Source organism: Tasmannia lanceolata, unplaced genomic scaffold (genome assembly GCF_043159265.1).
Source record: "Tasmannia lanceolata isolate RefF3 unplaced genomic scaffold, GAP_Taslan_0.1 ptg000003l, whole genome shotgun sequence".
Lineage (NCBI taxonomy): Eukaryota > Viridiplantae > Streptophyta > Magnoliopsida > Canellales > Winteraceae > Tasmannia > Tasmannia lanceolata.
This window is the reverse complement of record NW_027518680.1, coordinates 3909927-3934623: the sequence shown is the minus strand read 5'-3', so window position 1 is coordinate 3934623 and position 24697 is coordinate 3909927. Positions and strand designations below refer to the sequence as shown.

At 40.0% G+C, this 24697-nt stretch overlaps 1 protein-coding gene across 1 annotated transcript; it reads left to right on the top strand.

Annotated features, from left to right (window-relative positions):
* The first annotated feature begins 551 nt into the window (after positions 1–551).
* On the top strand, positions 552–1531 carry LOC143859354 (uncharacterized protein At2g29880-like). The gene is made up of 2 exons (XM_077370078.1): positions 552–767; positions 974–1531. The coding sequence occupies exons 1-2, from the start codon at positions 552–554 to the stop codon at positions 1529–1531; spliced, it is 774 nt and encodes a 257-aa protein (XP_077226193.1).
* The last annotated feature ends 23166 nt before the right edge of the window (positions 1532–24697 follow it).

Sequence of the window (24697 nt, the reverse complement as noted above, 5' to 3'; positions counted from 1 at the left end):
GAATGTGTTTCTTTCAATGTGTTTCTCATCATATTAGCTCAAATATGAGTTTCTCATGTCAATGCTATCTCTTGTAGAATGTATTTCTAGCAATGTGTTTCTCATCATATTAGCTCAAGTATGAGTTTCTCATGTCAATTCTATCTCATGTAGAATGTGTTTCTTGCAACCTCCTAATTTCAAATTATCAAGATTCTAATAAACATTAATTTGTTTGTCTCTATTGGCATGCCAATTATGAATGCTTTTTCATTTTGTTAGTTGCAAGTGAGAAGACAACATCTCCCTATAAGCTAGAGAGAAGACATTATGTTTGTGAATTTGATTACCAATGACCTTTCACTAGGAAAAGAGAGATAAAAGCTACCACACCAATGTTCACGCAATCAGATTCTGTACTGGGCAGTTGATTGTTTGTCTTAATTTAATGTGATAAGTGCTGCATTTGACCATAGAGTGGCAGCATTGGCAACTTATCTTTTTTGTTGAAACTATAAATTGTTATAAAGATTATATTCTCAAGATTCTAACAAATATCAATTTGTTTGTAGATGTCAAAGCCAGGAAGAGCCAAGGGTGCATACGAGCAATGGAGTATTCAGGAATCTCGAGAACTACTGAGGATATTGGTGGATGAAGCCAATAATAGAGCAAGGCAAACCGATGGGTCTTTTTCCAAGAATCACATCACGACTAAAGTCTTGCCAATGTTGAATTCAAAATTTCGATGTAACAAAACATATGACCACGTTAGGAATAAGCTCAGAGTATGGAAAAGAACTTACAAACCGATTGCAGAGTTAATGGCGTCCAATTCAGGATTTGGTTGGGATCTATTTAGTAAAAAAATTACGGCCCCAGAAGAAGTTTGGGATGCCTATATTGCGCTAAGAAAATAATTTATTTTATAATTGTTGTATTTTTTTTACTGGAAATAGTAACTAAGAACAAATTTTGTCTTTCTTTGATGTAGGCCCACCCAGAGGCTGCCATCTACAGAATAAAGACAATTGAAGAGTTTGAGGACTTGAAGACAATCATTGGCCAAGGATTCGCTGTTAGTTCATACGCTGCACAGGTTTCAGAGACTGGCATAAATATAGGTAATGAGGGAGATGACTTTTTTAATGTTATGTTGGATGATGATATAGGCAATGGGGTAGATGCCTTTGCTGATGATGCACCTTCACATGTGCCGCCTAGTCATTCTACCTCATCCTCAATGCAGCAAAAGAGTAGCCATGAGGGGGTCACTTCATCTTGTCAGAGGGCACGACTTGGTACAGGCCTCAATGAAGGGCTTGTAGAATCATTTACTGAGCTAGTTAGAGAAATGAAGGACCTTAATCCCAAAAATGCCAACCACGCCAATTGGCTAAAGGCACTGAATGAGACTCCAAACCTAGAGCGCAACCTTCGTTATAGGGCCCCTGAGTTCTTTAATACCCCAGAATTCAAAGAGCAATTTGTAGATATGGATGTGGAGGCTCGCAGGGATTTTTTGTTCTGGAAGTGCGAAAATAAAAGCTAGTAATTGGGAGCATGAGGAGAAAGTTGCTTATTTAGACTGACATCTTTTTGTGATTTTGTGGGGATGAAAGTTACTAATTTAGATTGATATCTTTTTGTGGTATTGTGGGGTTGAAAATTGGTTATCTAGACTGATTTGTTTTTGTGGTTTTGTGATATTGTGGGGATGAAAGTTACTTATTTAGACTGACATATTTTTTAGGTTTTGCGGGGATGAAAGATACTAATTTAGACTGATGTCTTTTTGCGATTTTGTGGAGATGAAAGTTACTTATTCGATATTTTGGATTTATATGACAGTTTATGCAATTCTTCTTTTTTTAATATTATTATGTGGTAAAAGATGCTTTGGATTTTATGGATTGATAGTGTGATTTTTCTTAATTTTGTTATATGTTAAATGTGGTAAAAGATACTTATTTTTTTGTTGAGTTGAGTTGAGTTAAATGTGGTAAAAGATACTTATTTTTTTGTTTATCGGATATTGTTCTTCAATTTATTCATGCAGACGAATTATGTGCAACTGCGTTGTAATCGTTATTTCTAAGTAAATGTGCAACCAACTATTTCAATGAAAATTTTCTAACCATTCAATCATAAATCTTGGAGAAATGCTTACCTAAATGGGCGGTTCAGATCCGACCTTGGAATGATCCAGCTATCCATTTGATAAGTCTTGCTTTGGGTCTCTTGTGGCCTCCATTGGAGATCCAGAGCAGGCCCTATTAAGTGGGCGGTTTAGATCGACGGTATAGTTGGCCAGATTTTGGGGCTATAGGAGATCCAAACCAAGCCCTATCAAGTGGACGGCTCAGATCAATCTAACAACTAACTTATTACTGGCTTAGACAGGTGACCCTATGACCCTGTCCAAAGTGAAATGACTACTTTGGCCTTGCACTTTGTAGGACCCACTAATGCATAATATTACTTAGATATTTTAGTAGGGCCCACAAATCCATGGGATCGTAGTAAAAATAGATTATTAAAAGTCAAGGACTTCAAATTCATGTATTGTTGATGACTAACGGGTGATTTCAATGTCTGCATGACTCTAAAAAGTCCCGCTGGAGTCCCCAAAGTCCAAAGTGTCCGCACATTAAAGTCCAAGTCCCCAAAGAGTCATGGACAATATGGAGAAGTCCGCACATTAATGTCCGCACATTTAAATCCCGCACGACTAAACCCCCCTAAGTGTAGTGAAATCTCTCTCTCTCTCTCTCTCTCTCTCTCTCTCTCTCTCTCTCTCTCAATGCTTTATTGGGATTGGAATGAGTAGTAGACCAGTAGTAATGGTGTTTCTAAGAAATTCAAAACCCACCACGTCAAAACAATTCCTTTCTTAGCATTGGAATGAGTGGTAGACTAGTAGTAATGGTGTTTCTAGGAAATTCAAAACCCACCACGTCAAAACAATTCCCCTTCTTAGCTTCTAGCTTTACACCCACAACTTCCCCTACAAGTTAGCCGCTGACTTCCAATCTTTTATGACGTGGTCCTTTCAACTTCGTGTCTTATCTTGATGCGATCCGTCTCATCTTGTTTTGGCACCGTGCGAAGTAAAAAAAATTAATTGCTTATGGCCCACAACTGGAAAATTTTCACGATAGTAGCCTACGAGGTATGACGATACCCTGCACCAATCCTGCAAGTCTCACAACTCTGCAATTCAAGGCACAAATCTATGCCTTGAACCGATACGTAGGGACCAAAGTCCCGCAAGACAACTCCAACCTTCTTGAAGCGAGGCAAGGTCCTGCAATGCTCTGTTACGATAAGCCTAAAGACTTAGGCGCTCACACCACCGCATCGAGGGACCATTTGGCTAAAGCCACCTTAGCACAAAGTCATGGAAACGCATAGAGATTGACCTAACCACAAGGCGAAACTCTTTTGCCCTAATTGAATTATTGGAAGGTTTTTCTCTTTGGAGGATTTTTTTTCCTTTCCATAATTTAGAGGAAAATTATATGGTTATAACTAATTTAGAGGGAAATCATCATTAGTTGTAGGTCAGTCTAAATAAACCTTGAACCACACTAGTTTAAGTAATTTTCTTTCATGTGTATTGAAGCAATGGAAGAGCAGGAAATCTTCAAGCGTTTTTCCTTTCTAAACTTTTTTCCAGAAAATCCTTGCAAGCCAAGCAAGGCCTCTATTTCTCACGGATGGTTGCTTGTCAAAACGTTTTCATTTACATGGACTGTCTCCTAATGGTGGTTACTGACTTGGGAAAACATACTATAGATTACTAATTTGGCCTAAAACAGGGATCATGTGTCAATCCACGCTAAAGAAGCCCATCCCAATTACTAAAAAATCCCAACAAGTGCAATGCAATGTAACGGACTTACTTATAAATCCAACAAGGCCCTTGAAGAAAAGGTATTTGTCGTCCAAGGTCCTTTAGTTTTGGATTTAGAGAGTAATTATGAGTTCAAATTTGAGTCCAATAATCAGTTTTTAACTCAATGAGTTCTAACAATCCAAAACAAACATGGTTTAAGATTGGGTAGGCCATGTTCGTTTGAGAATGACAACGAATTGTGGTTCCCAACCCAATTATTGGACTAAAACTTAAACGTGGTTGAGTCAAGTAATAAGTTTGGGGAGATGAATTTTTTGCCCCCGTGTAGGATTATGCGCCCCTCTTTTTGCGTGAATTATGGCAGACTTTGACGCTTTTGACGTCAAATCACTTGAAAACGGGGCGCATAATCCTACATGGGGTGAAAAAAAATCATCGCCCTAAGTTTGGCACTTACATTCGGTCGTCGTAATCTTAAACGAACAATGCAAGTGTTTTGGATTATGAAAAGCAAAAAAAAATTCAATCAGAAATGCTTTTCTTGCAATCCAAACAAGGCATCGGGTCGTATACCATTTGAATGGAGCAAGACGTCTTTATCTATGATTTATACAAATTTGCGTAACAGACCCGATAACTCCTAATTATATCTCACTCACTCTCTATAGTCTATACAATTTGAATGGAGCAAGACGTCTTTATCTCTGATTTATACAAATTTGCGTAACAGACCCGATAACTCATAACTCTCTCTCTCACACACACACACACATCTGAAAAATTAAATGATAGGAGAAAATAGGTGAAAAGTTCAGCATTTCCTAGTCTTTTCTTTACACTGATATCCTCTCTTTCTCTCTCATCTGACAAATCGAATGAGAAGAGACTTTGGTTGGAGAAAGAATTAACATGACTAGTTGAGCTAAGTCAACCATGAGAGCATTTCCGAGCCTTTTCCTCTCTCTCTCTCTCTCTCTCTCTCTCTCTCTCTCTCTCTTGTGGGAGGTTTGACAGAGTACATGAGAGGAGATTAGCAAGAGAAAGAGAACACGGAACTAGTTGAGCAAGGCATACACCATCATCCTGTTCCCGAGTATTTTCTTACCACTTGTATCTTCTAAATGCTCGATTGGGATTGGAATGAATAGTAATAAATGATGCTTCCAAGAAAATTCAAAACCACCAAGTCCAAACAATCCATTCATTTGGCCTCTCTTATCTTCTAACTCTATGCCCGCAACTTCTACAACTATTTTGTTCTAGAACTTAGCCAATGACCATTCAATCCCTCTTGTTTTACCTTCATGTTAAAGGTTTTATTTATTTATGGGTTAAAGTGAGCATGTTTTTCACAGATGTTGGTCGTTGATTAGTTGAGACCAGTGGCAACAAGGCAAAAGATCTCCACATCATGGATTTTTTTTCTTTTCAAACACTCATTTTTGTATTCCTGTATGTGGTGGCCATCAACGAAGAATCCAAGGGCCTCACCACTATGACATTAGATGGTTTGATGGGTTTTCTATCATAGGTGTAGAAGTCAGAGGAAGGTGATCTTCAAAGCTAATTTACCTTGAAAAGGGAGAAAATAGAGTTTCGGGATATGCCGATGAAAGTAAAAATGTATGAAATTCAAAGAATAAACAAAATGATAAATATAGATCTTATCACAAAAAAGGAAAGATAATGACTCAAATCGAAGGTACATTTTAAAATTACTCATTGATGAAACTTCTTCCACACAAACACAATTTCAAAGTAAACCCTCGATCATCAATCGCATACCTGCAACAACATCATAGGTCAGTCATACTCTCCACATTCAACATCAGCACTTTTACCTCCATTCAGTCATAGATAATCACAACTCTCATACACTTGGCATCTTTATTCAATGCAACCTGTACAACTCTCGTATGAGTTGATCCAACCTTTCAATAAGTTGTACATGGATGTGTTGAATATATGTTAATTTGTATGAGAATTTATATGATGGGTGGCTGTGAAAACACGTGAAGTCTCAGAAAACAGGTGCAGCCCACTTTTTTTTGAAGATCCAAACCTTTCATCTGTTTGGGCACAACGTAGATAGGTTGTGCCCCAAAAAATCATTTCCATAGGATGATCCTAACCCTCCGATCTGTAGAAGATTCCATAAATGGTTTTTGGAAATCTCCATATTCAGATCAGTTCATATCGGAGGGTTAGGATCATTCAATGGAAATGATTTTTGGGGCACAACATATTTACGTTGTGCCCAAACAGATTAACGGTTTGGATCATCAAAAAAGTGGGCCGTACCTACTTTTTGAGACTTCACGTGTTTTCACGGCCACCCATCATATAAATTCTCAATTTGTATAGAATAATAAATATGATTACATTTTTCTTAAGCTGTGATATATTTTCATTGGTTATTTTTTGGTAAGTAAGTGAACTTGAACACACAATCTTGCGCCAACATAAAGCAACTTCCACTGAGACATGGGCATATGCCTTTGTTATTGGTTATTTGCATGCTTATAATGATGAATGTTATAAAACTAGGACAGTTAGCCAATTTGTTACTTAATTAACTAACGATCATCAAAAGATTGGTCTGCTACTCGTACAGAAAGACCAACGTCGTTGAGTTGGTTTAGGCTAATTGTGGAGAGGTGAGAACCCACTCTAATTCCATAAGAGATCAAAATGAATGTAGGGCTATTTATATATTGGGATGGGATATCATATATGAGGCAGGCAATCCGAGTGGATGAGAACTTAACGAAACACATAGTTTGAGATTGTTTGAGTCTTTTGAAGTATAACATGACATGTTTCATACCACACGGGCAAGAGAACAGTACATATAGTTAATAATCTGTCCATATTTCTATTACTGTGTAAGAAGTCAGTCTCATTGTTGACCCTTTGCACCCTTAGCACCCTCCAGGTTGTTAGGAGGCTGATGTTGGGTGGGTGTAACTTTGGAATGTTTACCCATGACCATGATTGATGCGGCCAACTAGGACATTATTGGGAAAGTGACTAGTCTGATATTAAATAATATATAAGCTTAGAAAAGATTGTGTGATATTACATTATGACAATTGTAATATAGGGGAAATCTCTATTTTCTAGCATTAAATTCTTAATAGCATATTTTACTTTGACATTTCCATATTATGATTCACACTATAGATGCTAGAAGTATAATCCATGTAATAGTGCTTTGAATGATATTGTAGATATTTCATTTTGTTCTAAATTGGCCTGATAAGGGTCAATAGTTGAAGATATAGTTCCAATGAGATGTGTGTCTCCAGGGGCGGGGCTACATATAGCGTGGGCGTGCTCCGCTCCCCCTCTCCAAGTGTGGGGGTGGCCACGGCCACCCAATGGAATGTTCAAATATTCTGAACTTTTTAAAATGAGAAATTATATGGTGGCCGACTGTTAAGGCCCATGAAGGTGGCACGATGGACGTACTATCGTTGATATTTGATCCAACAACAGCCTCTTAAAAAGTGTGTTGCTGTTGGATCAAATATCAAGGGTGGTACCACTTTGATGGTCAGGCACCATATAAAAACTCTTTTAAAATAGCTCATCTTTCAGGCCCCACCCTCCCCCCGGTTTCCCTCACTCTCCCTCTCCTCTCTTATGTGTGCTGATTGTGTTTGAGCATAATCCCTCTAGGCTTTGGTTGGAATGGAGAAGTTGGATAGTTTTATCATAATTAATCTAGGCTTCATTTGTCATAGATAAGTGAATGTCCATGATCCTAAAATTCTCTCTCCGGTCCTGGTCATCTTTATCTGTCCCCATATCTAATAGGAGTAATGATGTGAATGCCCAAGGGGGACTAGTAAACAACTCCTTATGTGTGCCGACTGTGTTCTAAACCTTCGAACTGTTCTCATTGCGACCATATACGTGTGACTTCACAGGTGGTTCATATGTCCATGGAGAGGTTTTTAAAATTTACTTCTGAAACACTTATTTTCAAATTTTCCTAGGCAGCATGCAATAAAGAACATCCAAATTCTGCCACAATCATAAAGCAATATGCTTATTCATAAATCCAATAATCCAATTTTACACCTTAACCATCAGATACAAGCCTTCTTCTCTAACACTTGAAATAGTCAATACTAATATTTCCAAAAAGAAACACATCAATTGCCTATTTTATCTCATAGCCCTAGACAATCACATTCTACCAAAAAAAAAGAATATTTGATCCATCTCTTCACAGACTATAAGAAAAACTCTGTCACACTCAATCAACTCTAGCTCTCAAAACTACCTATCATAATATTCACTAAATCAAAAGACCAATAACAAAATTAAACTACTGCAATACTAATAAGAACTCTGATTCTCTACCTTATTCATATATCACAATCTTTGTCCTGTAAACAGAGTAAGGAGAAAGGGCTTCATTCACAGCCAGGAAGGGGGATTCACTGCAAATACTACCTCGGTTCATTATTCCTGACACAACGGTCTACTTCTACAATAAGAAATTTTTAGGTCATAGACATGGAAATGTCTGTGCAATCTAGATTGTTGATCTTGCAGCAGCAGCAGCACATCACGACACGGCCCACATGGTCTTTGTCCCATGCCGAAGGAAAATCCCATGCACAATAAAAGGACCACAAAAATCATTCATTTAGCTTTTCTTAGTGGAACACTGATCATTTAATCAAGGTGTGCTCAACATAATTTGACTGGCAATTCTCTCCAACCAATATCCCAACACTATACGCATTCGATTTACCACCCTAATGGGCATTTTATCGAACATCTGGTGAGCATTGTTTAAATCGTCAGTTCACCATTGATTTTGCTCCTTCTGGGTTGATTCCTGTTAATGGGTGTTGGATATATTCGGGTTACCTCTTTCACCTTCTTGCCATTCCCACAATATTCCCGTTGCTCTGTTACCGTTGCATCCTTGTTACTATTTATATTCCCTTGACAGATATGTAATCTCTATGAATGAAACACAAAAGAAACAATCTCTCTTCCCGTGGAGTAGGCCATTGCCGAACCACGTAAAAGTCTTGTCCCATTTGATCTGCTGTGTATTTTTAATGGGGAGGTTAGAAAACGAGTGAAATTGGCAGTGATGAGTGCAGGGTGTGTGGTTTTATCGTTTTTATCTCGATATAAAAATGAGCTTCGATGAGCTCGAGAGAGCTTAAGCTCAGCCATGGGAGAAAAAGGAATAGAGATTACCTTGCTTGCACTAGGAGAGATCAATCGGGACAGTTGTTGAAGGAGGTGCGAGTACATATCGAGACCGAGAGAGAGTTGGTGCGGTGGTGATTGAAGGTCACGAGAAGAGAAAATGAGCGAGAGAGTGAAGATAGGAACATAGTTCTATCTTGGAAAATGGACGTTGTTTTCTGGAAGTAAAACTTTTTCCAGCCAATTTTTTTTCCTAGGTGCCCCAGATGTTAGAGGGAACCTTGTTTGGAAAGCAAGAATTTTTTTTCCTTTTCACAGTTCAAAGATAAATAATAAGAAAAATTCTCAAAAAATTGTGATTTTTATCTGAAAATCTCAAAAAATGGTAGAGTTGGCTAATTTTTCAAAAAGGGGTGAAACGCATCCCAATGAGTGTTTAAGGACAAAAATGCCCTTATGTTGCCTTTCCCTCCAAGAAAGTAAGCAACAAATCCCAATGCATTTCACATACCATTTTGACTTTTTTACCTTCTTCTTCCCATGCCAAAATCAAACTCCATTGGCTGTTGTAAAAATTCCAAACGAAATTCCGTTGCAGAGAGGTGAAACTCCCCTCTCCTAAAATGTAGATTTTATTGGATCTTTTATTTTTCTTTGGCTATCAAACATAAGCTTCGCAAGTAGGTCCATTGTGATACATTTGCATACATTTAACATGTTCCTTACACTGCTATGGTGTATTGTCATCATCTTATTTACTTGTTAGGGATTTGTTATGGTTGTGTTAGGCATTTGTTATTGTCATCATCATCTTTCCAATGCTATAGTGTATTGTCATAATCTCTCTATCTCTCTATTGCCCTCTGTGTTTCTATTTGGAGTAAATCAGGATGAAACTCATGTCTATACAATTACAACCACTATTTAAATGTGTAGAAGCAATATTTTGTTCTTGGAACCACTGTTGATATCTGGGAACCGGTATTTAAACACTCAGAAGCAGCAATTATACCTATGAACCACTATTTACCACTATGTGGTGGTTCCAAGGTATAAATAGTGGTTTCAGAGTAGAAATATTACTTCAGACAATCTAATATTACTTCAGTAGATGTCAAAGTTGCAATGAATTTATGAACAATGGGTTAAATAGTTGTCTAAACAGTAAGATCTTATCGTGGTTCATAGTTTAGATGGCCTAATATTTGTTCCGTTTCGAGAGTTTAAATTGTGAAATTGAAATAGTTATGCAGTCAAAACCACAATAAAAAGTGAGAATGACTGTATTTATTGAATTTTAAATACTCGGAACTACTAATTAGACCTATGAACCACTAATTATACATAAGAACCACTAATTTTACCTAGGAACCACTATTTACCAATATGTAGTGGTTCCAAGGTATAAATAGTGGTTACAAGGTAGAAATATTGCTTCACACAATCTAATATTACTTCAGTAGATGTCAAAGTTGCAATGAATGTATGAACAATGAGTTAAGTAGTTGTCTAAACAGTCAGATCTTATCGCGGTTCATAGTTTAGATTGCCCAATACTTGTTCCGTTCCGAGAGTTTAAATTGTGAGATTGAAATAGTTATGCAGTCAAAACTACTATAAAAAGTGAGAATGACTGTATTTATTAGATTTTAAACACTCGGAACTACTAATTAGACCTAAGAACCACTAATTATACCTAGGAACCACTAATTTTACCTATGAACCACTATTTACCAGTATGTAGTGGTTCGAAGGTATAAATAATGGTTCCAAGGTAGAAATATTGCTTCACACAATCTAATATTACTTCAGTGGATGTCAAAGAAGCAATGAATGTATGCACAATGGGTTAAATAGTTGTCTAAACAGTCAGATCTTATCGTGGTTCATAGTTTAGATGGCCTAATACTTGTTCCGTTCCGAGAGTTTAAATTGTGAGATTGAAGTAGTTATGCAATCAAAACCACTATAAAAAGTGAGAATGACTGTATTTATTGGATTTTAAACACTCGGAACCACTAATTAGACCTAGGAACCACTAATTATACCTAGGAACCACTATTTACCAGTATTTAGTGGTTCCAAGGTATAAATAGTGGTTCCAAGGTAGAAATATTGCTTCACACAATCTAATATTACTTCAGTGGATGTCAAAGTTGCAATGAATGTATGAACAATGGGTTAAATAGCTGTCTAAACAGTTAGATCTTATAGTGGTTCATAGTTTAGATGGCCTAATACTTGTGAGAATGACTGAATTTATAGGGTTTTAAACACTCATTATATATAGGAACCAATAATTATACTTAGGAACCGCTATTTACCATTATGTAGTGGTTCCAAGCTATAAATAGTGGTTCCAAGGTATAAATAGTGGTTCTAAAGTAGAAATATTGCTTCACACAATCTAATAGTATTTCATTGGGTGTTAGTGTTGCAATGAATTTATGAACAATGGGTTAAATAGTTTTCTAAACTCTCGGATGTCTGTGGAACCCGATCCGAGGACGAGTGCGGCGAGGGACGCGAGGTCCCCACAGCAATCCTCAAAGATCTCCACAACGGAAGAGAGCTCTGCCAAGGAACTCTCGAAACGGATGCCACCCTCACAGCATAGCATGAGTGGCGATATAAAAAGAAAGAGATACATCCTGATCCGGAGCCAGGGCTCGAAACCGAGATATATCTGAAAATAACTCAGAGTCGCCATCCATGGACACGCCATGGAACCAAAAACAAATGCTCTGTTTGCAATGGATAACCAGAGATACAAAAGGTCTGTGCCTGATGACGAATGGAGAAGGTCCGAAGAGCGCCCCCAATTCGCCCTAGTGCGAACACTTGGTCTCTTATGCCATTTTTCATTAACTTCGAAGAAGTTTGGGTAAAAATCATGTGAAATGGGAACAAATATCCCCGAGTGAACGTCTACCTAATCATGCATGACTCGGGGATGAAATAATAAATACACATAAAGTAAGATAAAAGATGTGTCGCCTAATCACAACTAGGTTATGAGTGACATACCTAACTGGTGTCTAAGTTCTGGTGGACAAACACATGCATGCTACAGCTACAGGTATAGGTCTGCACAAGAAAGTAAGAAAACACAACAAAACACACAACATAACAAAACAACAAATCCTAAGACTCTAAACGATCTAGCCCAAGTCCTCGGATGGTCTGATATTCATCCAAAGAAGCCTACGTATCCCCGCCTCCACGAGAATCAAGGCAACGTAGTTCTTCGCGCCTATTCTAAGCTATGATGCCTAAGACACCTAGCCCTCTATCCTTAACTCGATCTAAAAGACCGGACCAATTATTAAAGTTTATTGTACGATTATTTAAATTCCAGTGAATTGTGAATTTTAGGACACCCTATATGCCCTAGCTAAATGCAGGTTAGCCCTAAGCTAATGCAGGTGGTTCCTACAACCTATGTGTAACTAGGCTGTGCCCTAAGGAAAACAATAGGATTGCTAACGTATCCAAGACCTAGTCATCAGTCGGCGATGTGAATCGCCAACTGACCGGACGGAGGCGTAACAAACCCCTAACTCTAACACAAACACAAACAAGCACACAACAAATCAAAGACAAACTCCTAACTCTAAAACTCTCTATCTAGGACAAACTCCTAATTCTAGAGGAAGATCTTGTTGAAAACAAGGTTTTAAAGGTTTTTGAAGAAGGTTTAAAATATTATTTACAAAAGTTTGGCTGGACTTGGGATGAAGATCCCAAGCTGCACTACGTACCTCGTGAAAGAGGATCAAGCCAACGTAGTTCGAAAATCGAACTCGCCTAATACGCTTCTAAAAGAAACACTCACACTTCAGATTTTTTAAGGTTTTTTATATTTTCAAATATTTTTAATATTTTTAAAGTTTTCAAATGTTTTTGAGTTTTAAATTTCTAATGTTTTTTGGATTTTAAAGTTTTTCCAATACTCTAAACCTTTAAAAGTTTTCAATCTTAAAGGGAACACGCAAGAACAACCACAAACTAGGGCAAAGCCCTAAAGCAAAAGGGGAAACCCCGAATAAGCAACTAGCGTATCAAAGAGATGATCCACAACAAGAAAGATAGTGCCCCAAGAACAGAGAAAACGATCCAAGATCCCAAGCAAGCAAAGCTCTAACAAGACTGAGTTAGTCTCTAATCAAAGTTAAGAAAAAGGTTATCAAGTAAACTCAGATTTCCATTCAATTATTATAAAAATAAATCAAGTGTTAAGCAAAGAAGAATTTTCAATTAAAAAATACACAACCTATAGCAATCATAAAATGATAAACAACATAAATTAATCCAGACCAGCCGCTGGATAGCCTAATAAAGCAAAAACAATATCAAACACTTCTATGCCCAACCACAAACACCACCCCAATATGGGGATGAAATCAGATGATGCTAAAGTAATCATCTGATATCATAATACACATGATAATATTTCTAATCCCGCCTTGAAATCAGACAGTACTCATGTCGATAATATCGAATAGAGTAGTCATCTGATCTCCTTCTTTCCTAAAACAATTTATTTAAATAAAATTAAACAAACATGATAAGCTTCAAGATAATCTCACCTGAACAGTCCATTCATTATTGTCTTCAGAACCTAACTCAATGCTCAAGATAAGAAGAGTATTAGAAATATCAAAAGATTATGATAATTCCAATTAGCAAAAATTTCAGTGCATACAGGGGACATCAACTTGTGCAGATCCAAGTGCGAAGCGGTGAGCCACAAAACATAAAGACGGGCTCCAAGTAACCTTATCATTGCCCAGAGAAGGGTTCTTTTTTTTAAAAAAAATGGTTAAAAGAAATCCAAAAGGCTGGGTAGGCCTACTAAACAAAGAGGGGAGCGCTACTTGGATTGAGCGAGTCCCCTAAAGATGGGCTTGGGCTAGCGCCTTCATCGCCCACGGCGATCTGAGATTACATACCATCTTCAACAATAACAGCAAGCTAAAAGCTCCAAAACTATGGAAATAGACTATCCCTCAGTAGAATAGATGAACTTATAACGAAATCAAGAAGTCGTGGATTGAGTAAAGATGGAAAGTGGCAACTTCTCTTCCCACGCATTTGCGCTTTGACCATCTGCTGATGATTCACAAAGGGCTAACAATTTATCCTGCCCAATTGCCTTAGTAACATCTAGTCAATCTTGACAGACGAGAAAAGATAATGAACAAAGTAGAAGGACATGAGAAAGTCGATCATGCCAGTGGATAACATGATAACAAGGGCCATGGCTAGTGAGTAGCCAAGGTACAGAAGAGCTGACACAAGACCACTCAAACTGCGGAGGTTAAACATCCAGTAGTTGATAGAATGTACGAATACGCAGAGGGTAACGAAACTAGAAGCAAAGAATGCTTTCCGCCACCATCACCAGTCCTCCACACAGAGTTGCATGCACGTCAAGACCACGGACACCTTGGCATAAACGATAACAAACCAGAGCATGACGACAAGCAAGAAACTGAACACATAGTAAAACTTGCCAAACCAGAGGCTAGAAAGGATGAAGAAGAGCTCAATGAGGAGGCTACCATCATTCCTACAATCCGAACGCCATCCCCAACCATCACACAAAGAAGCTTCAGGCAATTTGTCTCTCTAACTGCATCACCCACAACAAGCTTCCACCCAGAGAGCTCCTCATTCATTTGCAATCATCAAATGCCTCAATTATTCTACACAATCTCAGAGCTTATATTCGTCAAATACGATCAACAATATCACAACGAATTACTGAGCTTGAACCCCTACCTAACACTAGATTAAACAACATAATCCTCCTTAAATTCAGCATGAGATCTACAAAATAATCGCCTACTTGCTACAGCCCCAAGATTGGATTAACAAGAAAATTTTAAAACAGGTTACCTGATGAAGATTTAAAACCATTAGCTTATAGCTGCAGTTGAAGAGATCTCTTCTGAAACAGATTCTGATTTACGAGCTTGGGCACGAATCTCTCAGCTAATAGCCTTCTTGATGCTCTTCTACCCGGCTGCAAGAGGGGATATGCCGATCTTGACCAAAATTGATGGAGATGAATAGGCCTATACCAAGATGAGGGTTGCTGATGAAGATAAATCAAGTGGATTTGACAAAAATGGTAGATTCTAATAATGGCTGAGAAGGAAAAACGAAATGGGTTTTGGAATGGGTTGAGAAGAGGAGATGGGTTAGAAATGGGAAAACAAGGGGATTAATGGTTTGGACTCACCGGATTCTGGCAATGTGATCGGAGAAGAGGGAGGCTGCGTTGGTGGCTTGGATGGGTGGAGCTCAAGCTCTGCAAGTTCTCCCTCTCTTCCTCTGCTATTTCTCTTCCTCCTTCCTGGATTTTCTCTCTGGAAGAAAGTGAGGAATAGAAAGGGATTTAGAAATGAGGTGGGTTTCGATGAAGATCAGGGGAGTGCTCGGTGAGATGAAGGCTTGGGTTTGGGAGATGTGGGTTTCAATGGGGGTTGGGGAAGATGGTGGAGATTTAAGGTGGTGGATGGCGGAGGCGATCGGTGATGACCGGCGGAGATGGCGGTTTCCTCTCCCTTTCTCTCTCTGCAAGCTTCTCTCTGCAATTTCCCAGGCGAGAAGGGAAATCCACCTCTAATCTTTAAAAAATGAGGGGTTTTGGTGGCTGGCCGGAGGATTTGATGGACGGAGATCCAGCGGATCTGCCGGAGAAGAAGGAGCCTCACTCTCTCTGCTTCTCTTCTCCGATCTCTCTCTGTTTCCAACAAAATGGGTTTCGAAATGGGCTTGATGGTGTGCTGAGAGAGGGGGTTTGATGGAGATGGGGTTCGTGAGGGTAGGTAGGAGAAGAAGCTGGGAGATGGTGGTGGTTATCGGATTCACAGTTGAATGGGAATGAGGTGGTGGTCGGAGGTGGGTTTGGGAGAAGAGAAGGAGTTTGAATGGTGGAAGAAGACCGGAGCTCCGGCGAGAAGGCCGGAGGATGAAGCTCTCTCTTGCGGCTGCCTTACGAAGAGAAAAATCAAGCCCCTCCTTTTCTCCTTTTTTTTTTTTTAAACCCTAGTTTGGTGGAGGCTTTATACTTAGGTCTTTTTTTTTAGGTTGATCTTAGCCCTCCATCTCTCTCTCTCTGTTTGGCTGCCACGATGAGACTCCCCTCTTTGAAAGCCCTAATTTGCTTGCTTGGAAAACAAGCAAGATGCTAAATTTACACCCCTCCTTATTCCATGGACAGCCCATACATAGTATATTTGTAACTATTTTTTTTTTCAACATAGGGAGTGGCTTAGGAAAGAACATGGATCAGCATTTGGGTCCTGTTTCATTGTATACGATGTTAATAATGGCACACCCTGGCTGGGTAATTCACCTCTCCTTTTTGCATTGGTCTTGGGATAACAATAAGAATTGGGGGGGCAACTCGGGTTAAATTTCCTGGGATTCAAGCTATGCCCTCAACATAAAATCGGATCGGGCTCAGGCCAATTAACCTCATTTCTTCACAAAAATTTTAACTTGAAATGACCTGAATTGCACATTTAAGCGCGATGTATCAAAGTCGGCGATTCAAGGCTCGAATAATAAGGTACCGGCATCAAAGCCATTTAAGCTTCATAACAATGGTCAAAGATATTGGGGAAACTAAACAAGGGTCTCAATAGGCACTTGGGGACCATTCAGGCTTCAAGAGATTTCGAAAATTATCCACCAATGAGAATTCTTCAAGATTTATTTCATTTCGGCACTTCGACTCAACTTCAGAAATGTATTCGATTTTGGGGAAAAGGGTCCGGTCAAAATGGGGTGTCTACAGATGTCATGGTGGTTCATAGTTTAGATGGCCTAATATTTGTGAGAATGACTGTATTTATAGGGTTTTTAACACTCAGAAGCACTCACTATACCTAGGAATCACTAATTATACATAGGAACCACTAATTATACGTAGGAACCACTATTTACCATTATGTAGCGGTTCCAAGGTATAAATAATGGTTCCAGAGTATAAATGGGGGGGGGGAGGTGTGGAAGTGGACTTTATGGGGAGTGGTTTCCACAAACGACGTTTGGTTTTTTCTTAAAATCGCATCGAATCGGGTAGACCCGTTTTCACTTGTTTTACACCTGTCTGACGGAATTGTGGAAAGGTCGACCTGCAGGTCGACCTTTAATTAGTCTTCCTACCTGTTTGGTCAAATGGTGAAAAGGTAGACCTGCAGGTCGACCCATTAAACCAATTTGGCACCTGTTTGCGAAAAATGAAAAATGAACGACCTTCCGGCGAAAATCTCGTCTTTTCCGGCCAAGAGCTCGTCGTTTCAAGATGAGGGAGATTTCAGTTTAAAAAAAGAGTAAAAAACAAGAGAGATAAGGGAGAAGGAAAGAAGATGGTAGGTGAAAAGTGCCCAAAGGGCATTTTCGTCAAAAAACACTCATGGATGGGTTTCCCCCTTTTTTGAGAATTTTCCCTAAATAATATGATTATAGTTAATTTAGAGGGATATCCCTTTAATTAAAAATTGGATAGGTTGGTTCGAGATGTCCCTATCCCTATTAAATAGGGATATTGTTTTGAAAGCTTAGTTCTCCCTCTCCGGTTGTCAGATCGACTTGAAACTTTAGGAAGTGACTCGTCAGTCGGAGATAAACAAAACGGTGCCAGCCGCTCCCCAGAAAACTTTTTCGGCCGGCCGTGGTAACCAATTTTCTTGGAGTTTGTATTGGTAAGCTCCCTATACAAACTCTTAGGTCCCTTTTTCCAATGTACTTCAATATAGCTTAGTTGTTCTACATTTCCTAATGTTTAGATAGTATGCTTAGGTACTATTGTTACTTTTCCCAAATGCTTTAGTTCTTCTTTCCCAATTAAAAACTTTTTCTCACGAGCGGTGAAAGGAAATGAGAAAAAGGGAAAAGTAGTTCCTAGGAAAGATCTTTCTGGGTGGAAAGGGATTTCATTCGGCAGGAAAGATCTTTCTGAGTGGAAAGGCTTTTCATTTGCTTTTCCGATTTAAGAGCCCCTATCATATATTCATATAAAAGACCCAAGACACAAAACAGGGCACATGACAACTCGTCACTTTCTTTTGTGGAGTTTTCGCGAAAGAATTCTTCTACTTTGCTTTATTTGCAAAAAGAGTCTTTTAGTTTGAAGATTTGCAAATAGAGTCATCAGATGTGAGTGAATTTCCCAAATCAAGTCATTCCATCAATTTGTGACCAAAACACCCCAGTGGATTTTTTTTTTTCTCATAAAAGACCAAAATGTTCTTATACTTCAAAACGGACAAAAATTACCCTGTAAAAAGACCAAAATACCCACGACAGTCAATCATATGTTTCGAATCAAAGTTGTGGGATATCATTTCTATATATATACATGCTAGTATTCTTGGCCCATGACGTGAATGTAAATAAAAATAAAAATGGGCCCACCCAATCAAAACAAGGTGTAGAATGGTGGGTCCCACCCTATCCATGGGCTCAAGTGGAGATTACGTGGGACCTGCCCCATCAAAATATGAGGCAAATGGTGGGCCCCACCCAGTGCATGGGTTTGAGTTGGGTTGATGGCACCCACGGTATCAAAATAATTCACCGGCATTTTGGTTTTTTACAGGGTAATTTTTGTCTTCTTTTTTTTTTTTTTTTTTTGATTGGTAAGATGGGGTTAGGCAGGACCCCAACCAGATATCATAAAAGGAAAAGAGTACAAAGATAGGGGGGCTCGAAGGCCACACCACAGGGAACAAACTCCCTTGGGATTACAGTTAAGCACCCATCAGCGTTGAAAAAAGTGGGCCTACAAAATAGGGGGCAATCCACAGCCTGGAAGGGACAAAAGAAAATGGACAATACCCAGATAACAAAATAAGAAATTGTACCCGAGTCGTCGTCGGAAGTGATTGCGACCAGATCTTGCGGCAAGCAGTGTAGGTGAATGTCTTCTCCTTACATCGATCTGTCATGATTTGATATGAAATCTGCACCTCTGTTGCTTCTCGCCATGAGTGGGCAAGAGAGAAGGCCGCAGGGATTTGCACACATTGAATTCGAAGAGAAAGGGGAGATTACAACCGAAGGTAGGATTTTCCAGAAAAATCCTCTGAGAGAATCACAGAAAGATCAGAAGGCATGAGGTTAAGAGGGATCGGGTTCCCTTTACATAAACAGTTGCTTTTTGAGAGGTAATCAGCAGCTCTGTTACCCTCTCTCCAAATATGAGAAATTTTCCAAGATTCCAATCGATTGAGAACGATGAGAAGGTTCTCTAATGCGGGAATTAGCTTCCAAGGGCAAGGCCATTCTTTTCTAATTATCTTCACTGCCAGGAGGGAATCAGATTCAATCCATAGATTTGGCGTGTGCCAGGAGGGAATCAGATTCAATCGCGTGGAGGGAATCAGATTCAATCGCGTGGGTCCCACAGACTGGCGACTCTGCTGGGGATAACCTAACTTCATTACAATTCCAAAGGATTACTCATTTGAATCTATTTCAACTGGCTCATGAAAACTCTATCTCTTTTATGCTTGTTAGATTAGTTTGTATGCTTTATTTTCTCATCACATTTACTCAAACTTAATCTAACAAAACCTGAAGGCATCATAGATTGCGCGAACTTATTGCACACACTTACATCACTTTCATCTAAACCCCTGCATCTCACATGCACACACGTCCTATTTTAGGAACCCGGAGTGTTATCTAGCATGGTTGACTGGGATTTCATCACCTGGTGCCTCTGTGCTAGAGAAGCATTCCACCCTTAGCCTAGTACCTTTATGGTACGTAAACGGATCTCTTGTTCACGTACTGATACGCCGGACACTGGTACAGTATATCGAACATGGATTCGCGCTAAGGGAACTCTTGGCCTTACCCCTAGATTAACCCACACATGCATGTAGTATACGAACACATGTGCATCACGTGTGTGAGCCTAGTTTAGGATATCTTACCCATTTGTGTCTAGATTAGGCCGTAGTCCATCTTTCAATGGCTACGATCGGTCCTAGGTACACAAACAAAGTCATGAGTCGAGATCCTCTCTCCACTCCGCTAGATTAGGGTTAGGGTTGATGCCTTCAGGTAACACTGATAAAATGTGCGAAGATTAAAAAACTTTTCCTTTGGGGTTAGGATGTAAATCCCATTCATTTCCAAAGATCTCATAGGATTACTCATTCATGATCCATCTGTTGAAAGCAATCTTATGCTATCTCATCTCATCTTGATCTCATCTTGTTGTTGATATCCATCATTCAGATTTTAGATCTGGTCCTTGACCCTACTTTTGTCATTCTTATGGCCATGGTCTATTATCTGAGCCATTGATTGATCCAATGTTTATCATATATCTTTTACCCCTGGATCATATCGAAATCATTGATGAAAAAGTTTGATCTCACCTGTATTCTTTGAGTGCATGATCGTTGTTGAGATCGAAACTTATTTTGATTAAGGATGTTTATCGTTCCTGACTCTTTCATTCCCAAAAGAAGAACGGTTATACCCAAAGAACACCTTAAGGAATAGATTGAGGATTCTTTCCAAATTAACATACCCGTTGATGTATTTCAAGATTACTCTTTTCTCTATTTGTTCAGAATCTTTATCTCATGATTATTGATCTAGTATGTTAACTTCCAATCAGGATTCTGAAAGATAGCAACCATCGCTTCAAAAAAGGGCACCCAAGCTAAACCTACCTGGTCTAGACCTACCTCAGTGTCTAGACTTGTTCGTCATTTTGATCCCACTGTGTCACCAACAGCACCTTTACCATCTTCACCAGAGTTGTCAGGTTCTTTTGAAGTCAACCAAATGGCTAATGATCCAGTGGACCCCATGATAACTATACAGGAAATGTTGAGAAATATGTGTCGAGATATAGCAGGGTTGAAAGATGAGGTGACTCATCTAAAAGACCAGAGTACTCAAAAGGTCTCTACTTCTAAAGATCCCACCATTCAGCCTCCTCCGGCCACATCTCCTAACCTCACCAGACCAGTCATCTCTCCCGTAGAGATCGATCTAGAAGATGAGCAATATGCTGGGGAATACTTTGTCCCTCCGGTTAACAAGGAGAATGAGTTGTTCGATAAGTATGAGAAGATGGCTCGTGACATTGAGAGCATGAAGGTTCAAGCGTCCAAGGGATTCGATATTTCTGAATTTCTGATGTCCCCTAATGCCATATTCCCGCCTAAGTTCAAGGCACCAGACTATGACAAATATGATGGAACTGGGTGTCCGAGAAACCACGTCAGATGGTTCATCACTCTTTCCCAGCAGCATGGCTTAAGTCGAGAGCAGATGGCTCATTTGTTTCCTATGTCTCTTATAGGGGTAGCCAAAAGATGGTTTTTGAGGTTGAAACCAGAAGAGATTAGGACATTAGAAGAAATCTCTAACCGATTCGTAGAACAATTCTCCATGGAGGAAGGGATCGAGGTCACTAAAAGAGATCTGAAGCTGTTGAAGCAGAATCCTCAGGAGACATTCACATCTTTCATTAGGCGCTGGAGGCGCAAGTCTGCCCAACTGAGCCATAGAATGTCAGAGGAAGACCAGATAAAGTTGGTCCTCAAGAGCTTGTCCCCGCAGTACTTTCACTTCATGGCGCCGCAGCACTATCAGAATTTCGATCATTTGATTAAGACCGGCACCCAGATCGAGGATGCTATTGCTAAGGGCCTCCGAGCCAAAACGCTATCTGATGTCTGAGAGGGGAAGAGGCCTATGATCCAACCAAAGGAAGTACAAGCAGTCAGTTATACCAGACCAGTGGCCAAGCCTGTTGATGAAGTTGTTAGACCAATGGTGACGAAGCAGTTCAGGCAGTTTGACCCATTACCATTTCCACTGCCCATGATACTTAAGAAGTTGATCAGAGACAAGAAGATCAGACTTCCGGATGTCAAACATGTACCTAATCCGCTGCCCGGAAACTGGAGAAGGGATCAATACTGTGAATATCACAGGGGCCCGGGACACATGACTGAGAACTGTTTGGCCTTGAAGCACGCGATTCAGAACATGATCGATAAAGATGAGCTTGCAGTTGAAAGGCCGAATATCACTCAGAATCCTCTCCCCAACCACCGTGCTGTTGCTCCTCCCACTACAAACGCTATCTTTGTAGATGAGCCCATCCTTGATCCCTCTACTCTCATTTGCGCTATTACATCTGATAAAACATATGTTTTGAAGTTTGACGATGAAGAGCTCAGAGAATTCAGAGAAAAAGAACCTTATGTGCTGTCGTTTGACGATGCTGAACTCACTGAGTCATCTTCAGCCCAGTCATATGCGCTTCAGAATGTTGGTCTGGAAGAAGCAAAGGAAGCCACCTATGTTCTAAGGATGGAGGACTTTGAAGAGGATGTCAGTAATGCACCTTATGTTTTCAGAACGGACGAAGACGAACTGCTGTTGCTGGATGATCAGTGTAACGAGATGCGTCACATGACCCGAGGTGGGCGAGTGTTCAAACCACCAGAATTGAGTGTAGAAAACCCGGCAGGGGTTGCAAGAAACTCAGAAAATCAGAGGCAGAATAAAGTGAGCGCAGACGAAGAAGATGAGAGCCTGTTAAAGCAGCTGAAGAAGACTCAGGCTAATATCTCGGTATGGGGTTTACTAATGGCCTCATCGAAGCACAGAAAGCTAGTCCTTCAAGAGCTTAATGCAGCACAAGTTTCTGTTAATACCTCACCTGACGAGCTTGTCAGTCTCGTAGCCATGGCCAGAGCTGCGAAAACATTGTCATTCGCTGATGACGATTTACCTCCTGAGGGCCGAGACCATACTAAGCCTCTTAAAATCACAGTCTTCTGTAACAAGAAGAAGGTGCCAGAGGTGTTGGTTGACAACGGCTCTGCACTGAATGTTTGCCCATTAAGCACCGCAGCAACCCTGGGGTTCAGTCCTGAGAATTTTATTCCATCCGAGCAGGGTATTCTAGCATATGATGGCACTCGCCGAGATGTAATCGGGACTTTGGTCACTGAGATACAGATTGGCGGAGAAGACTTTGAGGTAGAATTTCAAGTCTTAGATATTAAGGCTTCATTCTTACTGTTGCTTGGCCGTCCTTGGATGCACAAGGTCGGGGTTGTTCCGTCTACTCTCCACCAAAAACTGAAGTTCATTCGCAGGAACAGAGTGATAACGGTAAAGGGGGATCCTGATCTCGAGATAGGGCAGATCACTCCGGACATAACTGGGGAAAGATCCGAAGATATCAATTTGACGGGGTTTTCACTAGAGGTGACTACGATCACTTTCAAAGAGGCTTTGAATGAGGAAATTTGTTTCCTGACCAGTACGAATTCGAATGTCATCAGAATGATTCGCCGACAGGGCTATATGCCAGGCGCCGGGTTAGGCAAATATCATCAGGGTTTGACCGAGTTTCCTGTGTTCAAAACATTCAATGGTTTGTTCGGACTGGGTTACAGCCTACAAAGAAGGAAATTGTAGAGATGAAGCAGTTGATGCTGAAATGGGCAGAAAACCGTCGTCGGGGCTTGGGGTTACCAATGGCACCCATTGATTTGAAAATGAACGGCCGATTCCGAAAAGAAGGCGCAGCCTTTCCTTTCTGTGGCTTTGCAGAGTTTTGGTTGGATGAGAGCACAGGGCAGATGCTTCCGGGGTTTGAGATTTTCTTCAATCTTGAGCTAGAAGATGAGCCAGTGGGTATGCAGATTGTAGAGACAGAGTCTGAGGCTGATTGGACAGAGCACATAGAGCCGAGTCTTCTGAATTCACTTTTTCAAGAAGGGTCACAGACTGTGGCCGTGATTGGCAGGAGCCCGCTGATACTAGACCCAACTCGTCTTATCACCCCGGCTGAGGAACCTCTGACTAACTGGACTTCTCAAGTCCTACCCCAGGTTATTTTCCAGTACAAACGAATCCCTTCAGAAAAGTCAGTCGTCCATAAATACGTGTCAGTCTCCGGGTTTGATTCAGAGTCTATATCTTCTAATGAGTCTTTTGATGCAGGTACCATAGATGACCATTCACCTGAGATCGGCGACGTTTCTTCCTTTTCAAGCGAGATTGAGTTGGAGTCTGTTCATAATAAAGCATCTGTTGCTGTTTCCTTTTATAGTCCTGAGTCAGTTGACGCAGGTGTCAACATTTCCATCGAGTCTGTAAAAATGAGTCCAAAGTTCATTGTACCCCCCGATGAGGGTAATTCGTCTGTTGATGTATATGATTCAAATTCCAATGAAATGAAGGATTCTTCTTTTGAGTACATTCCTGTCTCTATTTCATCTGCTGAATCTGCTCTAAAATCTGATAATCTTAATAATAACAATCAAGACTCCCCCTCTGATGAGGATGCCGACGAAACTCCCCCTGAAATCAGACATATGATCCAACAGGAGGAGAGTCGCCGAGCAAAACCACTTGATGAGGAAGTTGAAACTGTGAACATTGGTGATGAAACCTCAATTCAGGAAATAAAGATCGGCAAAACTTTATCTCCTGAAGAACGTGAGGAATTGATCACCCTGCTTAAAGAGTTCAAAGAAGTTTTTGCTTGGTCTTACGATGATATGCCAGGATTAAGTGAGGAAATCGTCCAGCACAGATTACCCTTAATCCTTGGTGCTAAGCCAAAGAAGCAAAAACTCCGAAAGCTCAAAACAGAATGGGAGTTGA

Coding starts and splice junctions, on each gene's coding strand:
- LOC143859354 (XM_077370078.1), top strand. CDS start 552: ATGTCAAAGCCAGGAAGAGCCAAGGGTGCATACGAGCAATGGAGTATT. Junction 768..973: donor ACGTTAGGAATAAGCTCAGA/GTATGGAAAAGA, acceptor TCTTTGATGTAG/GCCCACCCAGAGGCTGCCAT.